General features: G+C 37.7%; 1 protein-coding gene across 1 annotated transcript in view; it reads right to left on the reverse strand.

The window, feature by feature from the left end:
- Positions 1 to 1,902: 1,902 nt before the first annotated feature.
- The window catches only part of LOC136077857 (uncharacterized), a 5,993-nt gene continuing 1,145 nt past the window's right edge, over positions 1,903 to 6,750 (reverse strand). Inside the window, exon 2 of the mRNA XM_065792024.1 lies at positions 1,903 to 6,551. Coding sequence (XP_065648096.1) covers positions 2,380 to 6,537 — 4,158 coding nt within the window. The 5' untranslated portion in view covers positions 6,538 to 6,551 and the 3' untranslated portion in view covers positions 1,903 to 2,379. The remainder of the gene's footprint in view (positions 6,552 to 6,750) is intronic.

Consider the following 6,750-nt stretch of genomic DNA (forward strand, 5'->3'; position numbering starts at 1 on the left):
TTCTTCTAAAAAAAAAAACAGAAAAATAAAAACAACGAACAACAAACAAATTTTAGTTTTTAAACAATGAACAGCATCAATTCCACTTGAAACTAAAAATTTATCAGCTCTAATCGGCTGGAAGACCTTGCTTGAAAGACCGCGTGGATTAAAGAAACGCTTGAAGAAAAGCCTAGAAAGTTCTTTATTAAAAATGAAAGTGAAACGACACTAACACTATTAAATTACATATTCATATTTAGAAGATTAGATAAATTACAGTATTCATGTTGAGATAGTACTAAAAAAACTATTTTACCAGACATTTTATTTCTAACTTCTTCTAAAAAATAAAAACAGGCTATAAAAATTAGAATAATAAAAACAACCAACAACAAACAAACGATTATTTAAATTTTTGTTTTAAACAATGAACAACATCAATTCTTCTTGAGAATAAAAGTACATCATCTCAAATTCGCAAGCTGACTTTACTTGAAAGACCGCATGGAAAATGTAACCGCGCATAAAAAAGTCTAGAAACTTCTTAAAAACTAAGAAATAGAGTATTTTACAGAATACAGAACCGTAAATAACAATACGAACAATAGGCGAAACATTAGGCGTAACTATGCGCACTCTTCATTACCGTATTAATGTATAGATAAGAATTTAGTAGTAAGATAAAATGTATCTTTTAAAGCAGAAACAACATATATGTAGCAAAATAAATGGGGGTATCTTTTATGACCCAGGGTCATACAAAAATACCCCCACCCTAATATATTTTACAAAACAGGGAAAATTCTACCCAATATCCCTAAATTGCAGAAATCTGAATTAACTGTCCTTTCCCTGAACTGACACTCTGTATTAGTATAAACAAAATATTAATTTATTGCCTATACTATATCGTAAACTAAATATGCGTGTTAGCTAGCACAATGGCACATTCCCTATGGTTTTAAATTCCCAAAATTCAATGAATTTCTAATTTTCTGAAGAACAATAACAGTAAATATTCCGAATATTGCAAAAACGCTGTTTAAATATATTCCTGGCTAACACCCAGTAAATATATTTAGTTTATTGCACCACATAATCATGTATTACTTACTCTACCAAGGTTATTTAACTTTGAAATATAGCACCCTTTTGATATGCTTGTTCCATAAATAACAGAGCTAATATCAGAACTTTCAACGCTTGCAGAGCTAGTATTATTTGAATCGTAATCAATTATAAAATGATTTATTACAGGTGTTGAAGAACGTGGTAAAACCTCAAGTGAAGATTCAACATCCCATGTTTGTCCATCAATGTAATTATTAAATGAGTTTAGACAATTTAAACCTGTTTCAGATCCAGTAAAAGTGGATAATTCTAATTTATCAGCACTTGAAGAATCATTAGTAGTTTCAGAGTAAATCATCATTTTTGGCATAGAAATTTGATTATATAGTGCAGCTGGCTATCATAAAAACATTTCACTTCTGGACACCAGCGTGTAACTTTGCATAGTGATAGTGGACGGTATGAGCAACAAAAAAATAGCGAGACACAAACTTGTTATGCATCTGGAATCGTTTTACAGATGAATTATTCAAAATGGCCAATGGCGGCCATTTTGAATGTATTTTAATGGTCATAACTGTAGAACTAGTAGTGATATCCACTTCAAATAAACATCGATTTGTTCTAAGAGAAAAGTTACATAAAACTGACTGAAATCAATGTTTTGAAATTTCAAGATGGCTGCCATCGGCCATCTTGAAAGTTTTTAAATGGTCATAACTTTAGAACTAGTAGTCACATCCACTTAAAATAAACGCCGTCTTGTTCGATGATGTAACAAGAAACTCATATTTACATATTTACATACATTTACGTATTTACATAATTACAATACACTTTGGATTACAATTCGTCATGGAAGGAGATCTGGAGAACATGGTCGAAATCCGGGTCTTCTTCAACTTCTAGTTCTTCATATGAATCACCATTTGTTTCTTTGTAACAATAGCCGTTACATGCACACAGCTTAGTGCATGGTAAACCATGTCGTTTACATGAACAGTTTTTACACTCAGTTTTGCACGAACAACGAATCAGTTCCTGGCAATGTCGAGAAATCTCCGGCAGAGTGCACCAAAGTGGTGTATAGCACTCATCAGCAGTATCTTTCCATCCCCATTCAGTGGGTAAATATCCTGGAGTAACAGCAGACAAGCATTGTTTCCATAAGTGTGCCTGCAGTGCTGCTCTCTTTGTGTGCTGCAGAAGAGCGTCTGCAGTCGGCGGAATGTTTTCAATTGCTCTATTCTTTATGGTGTAGAGTATACGGCGGCATTCGTTTACGCCAGCAGCGGTTGATGATCGATCGTACATCAATACTACAAATCACTCAATGGCCTTCATTGCCGTATCAGTTAAGACATCATTTTTTAAGTCTGACGTGGAAAGATTGTGAAATGCAGCATCAACTACTCGGTAGTTCATCCACGCTTTCCATGCCGTTCGTTTTCCAATCCCACAGAATGTTGATACTGTGTCACATCCGGTGAAGGCATGGAAGAATGGTAAATTTGACGATACACCATCTGGAATGTGTTGATGTAGATGGTGAACTCCTATCATTCGTCTTCCTTTTCCAACTCCAAAATCAATCCACAACTCTTTCACTCCAATCATCTGGCTAAACACAGAGAGAGCTATAACGACCACATCGGAGTCCACAGTGCGTATAGTTATAGTTAAGTTGCCATTTTTCAGTGCATGATTAGCATGGAGCAAAAGACGGCCATCTGCCTCTTCAGCACTACAAGGAGATATGGACGATACATCTAAATCTTGTTGACTGGCACATGCAGTTTCTTCAATGGTACAAACAATAACTTTTCCAACTACGGATTGCGTTAAAACGAATCTGGAAATAAGGCCGAACAGTTGCGTCTTATTGAAGTCCACAGATAGGAATTTGTCAAACTTTTTTGGAATAAGTGTACCCATTGTGACGTTTATGCGTTGCCCTGATCCACGATCTTCCCGTGTTTCGGACTTCAAGCTTTTTGGGACATACCGATCAAAAACAATGTCAAGGCGCTGCACGGATCTCAGAAGTCTGTCCACGAATGGTCCAATCACATTTTCGCAGTAGTCAGAGAATGTCTTTGACGATCTCGGGTGAAGCATGTGTACGAGTGCTGCACCATCAACAATCAGAGCAGAAACCTTATAGTCAAGGTTGAAGTCTTGTTGTTTCTCGCTACCATACTGTTCCAAACAAATGAGGACATCTGATTTGCTGGTGGCCTTACGCTTCCTTCCGAATTCAGAAATTGACGGCGGATAACGGTTGTTTTCGTGTGAAAAGAAATCCTCTATATCACTAACACGATTTTGACTTGCTACATACATTTTACAAAAGTAGTTGGAGTCATGTTTAAGATCAGCGATTTTAGTTTTATGTTTGGAACCTGGAATTTTCAAACTGTGGAACAATTCAAATTTGTTTCTTTTCAAAGGCTCATGAATTGACTTTTGTCTGGACACAAGACGGTCAGCTACGTACTCGTTGTATTGCTGTTGCCCTGTGATCTTGGCTTCTTGAACAGTTTTTTCGGCTGAATTGGACATTATAATCTTATGGTTGTCTGCTGCCTGCAGTAACTGCTCCGCAAAAGGATTCCCATCATCGCGCATAGATTTCACCACTTCAGACACGTGATGAAGATAACGAGTCTGAAAACTATTTCTGTCTTCATGATGGCGACGGTGTTGATAACCCAAAGAAGTGGAACTGCGAACTTCATTCTCAAACTCATTTATCATTCGAGAAATTTCTGGACCAGCCACCATCCACTTAAGAAGAGCAGTTTCGTTATGAAGTACATTGATTGCTCCTCCGTCACTCTTGATCAATTTGTTGTTCTGTTCATGAAGCTGGTCATCAGACATGGCAGAGAAGTCCGCGTTAGTTTTCCTACTTGTGAAGTTGCCCTTTTTGAATTCCTCAAACACATAAGGGTGTCGGACAGGTAGCTCTTCCAAGGTTTTGATGAAAACCGGCAACCAGCGAGAGTAATTAGTTAGATCAAGTGCGAAGAACCACGGAGCAATCTGCTTTAGCATTCGCACGTACTCCTCGAAGTTTGATTCGCGAATACTGCGCACAAAACTCAGTAGCAGGCTCTCCAACTCCATAACGGTTTGCCAATAAAGAAACTGATTAGATTCGTTGCTTTTCCTGGAAATCCACTCTTCCAATGACTCAACAAAGTCCTTACAATCTAGCTTATACGCCTCATCACGAAGAATGAAAAGAGATGCCAGGCTCACTTCGTGCGCATATCTTGTTCTCTTTATGTGCGATGATTTAAGCAGCGACTCACTCCTTCCAATGCTAGCAACCTCTGCTTTTATGAACATTTCAGTCCAACCACTGCCCTTCAACCACTTTCCAATCATGTTTTGAATGGCCATTTCAATATGGAGTCCACCCATCATAATGACTATTTTATCCTCTCCATAAACATCCGAAAACTTCCATTGTATATACTTTGCAACTGCGTACACGGGCTGATCACCAGTTATAACAGCACCTTGTTTGTTATTGACAGCACTCGTTATTTTTATTATTACATCCATCAAATGGCGTACTGTTGCTGGAGACTGAATGTGATCTGTTAGCAATGGCAATAGTATGTTATGACATGGAAAGGTTGCTGGATGCATATTTCTTTCCACATGGAAAGCAGCGAATGAAGTTTTATTTGTTGATGTGTTATACACAGACTCCTGCACAGAATTTAGCCAAGGTGTCAACTGCTCAATGGTTATTGGATCACTAGCAATAGGTGATGCATTCACGGTGGTCATTAGTGGTTCGGAAACAACATTATTCGTTGCAGGGAGAGTGGTGTATGTATCCGGCAATTTGCTATTGATTTTCCTAGACCAAAGGAGTCCATCTGAAGTGGATTTTGAATTTGAATGGGGAGTATCCGGATGCTGAATAATTGTGACGCTAGAGCCGTGGAATGAATCGTTAGATGTAGTTGAAGATGGATTGTGATCAATATTGTCTATCGCAGCTGTTGTAAAAACACCTTCAGACAGGCAACTTGGTATCACATGACCTATTTGCTCATAAAATTTGCACTTTTCATTAGTCAAACTTGATTCAATTTCTTGAACTCGGTCATATGAAATACTTAAACCTAGAGAATTCAATTTGTCGACAACTGATCTTTTCCGAGTGCAGTTATGGATCATCAAACCAAGGTACACGGCCAATGGAGTTTCTTGGTTTGCTTGATGACGTATTTGTTGAGGTCTGTTGGCTCTGCTACGCTTTACACTATTAAATCGAATTAACTGTGCAATGGAATAAGCAGCTTCCTGCTCGGGTGCGGAAGCAGGTGAACCATTGTCGATATTGTAGCCTCCTAAAAGAGTATTAACAAAATTTACAAGGGAAGGTGGCACACAATCACGAGATCCAAAGTCGCCTATAAGCGAGCCGCTGAATTTGGGAAACTCTCTAAACATATCTCTACGGAGAATACCAGCTGCCTGAGCAATGCAAATACCGTCCGACATATCGTTGAAGTTGCAAGCATCACGTATGGCATTACCCACATCTGGCTCAAAGCTTAAGATGACTTCTTTACCACACTTGTCTTCCCTCAAACCAGGAACTAAGGAAATTAAATCGTCCTTCAGTCTAGTTCGGTTGATAGACTCAGACTGAACTCCGAGACTCGACATACGATCTGCACAAAGTTTATTGATGTCAGACAGCTTAAAAACAGGGGATGATGTACCATATATAAACATCTCTTCCATGTAACTAACCAATTCCGCAATGACAGAGCCATAAGTCAATCGATAGAGATTGTGTTCATCATTGCTAAAGGAGCGCTCATGACTGCGGGCTCTGTTGAGAAATCCCCTGTAACAGTCTTTATGATATTTGACTTCGAGTGCTATGAAATCTTGGTTTGCTATTTTGTTAAGCAGATTTGTGTCCTGCATTTCAATGGCTAGAGCATACACTTTTGGGCCAATTTCTTTTGTGCTTGCCTGTACTAAGGGGTTGCCTGTCACAGATTCACCATCACAAAACAAACAACAACTTTTTATGTCAACTGCTTTACATGAGGATCGCATGCACCTAGCAGAGCTCTGGGCGTTTTCAGAATCATCTTGCACATTTTGGTTTCTCTCAATGATTCTCTGCAGTTTCTGAGAGTCGTACTTGTTTCGGCAAAGCTTGTGGTACTTTGCCTTATTAACAATTAATGCGTGCAATAACTCCTTTCCATCACTTATTTTATCCAAGCGAATAGTTGGTGGCAAAGCTTCATGATTATCGAACTCGATCAAGTTTTCACTTAGAGTTTTATAACCTGCCTCTTTGGGAATTATAAGAGGTTCCGGTGAAACACGCTGACACAAAATGCACAATTCCCAATTGATATCACGCACAGGAACAAGTACCTCAGGAAATTGTGTGACATCAACAAGCTCTATTTTTCTTCTTTTACTGGTAGACATGATTGTTATTAAAACTGAAAGAAATGAAAAGCGCATCACGAAATAAGCATACAGAGTAATACAACATACAGAGCATACAAGTAAATACCTTAAAAAAATAATTTACATATATACAAATAATCTTGGTAATATTAATAATTATATTATTAATAGTAATAATAATAATAATAGTAATACAGTAATTACAATAAATAAAATAAATCAATATTACGT

The sequence above is a fragment of the Hydra vulgaris genome, chromosome 03 (assembly GCF_038396675.1).
Source record: "Hydra vulgaris chromosome 03, alternate assembly HydraT2T_AEP".
In the NCBI taxonomy this organism is placed as follows: Eukaryota; Metazoa; Cnidaria; class Hydrozoa; order Anthoathecata; family Hydridae; genus Hydra; species Hydra vulgaris.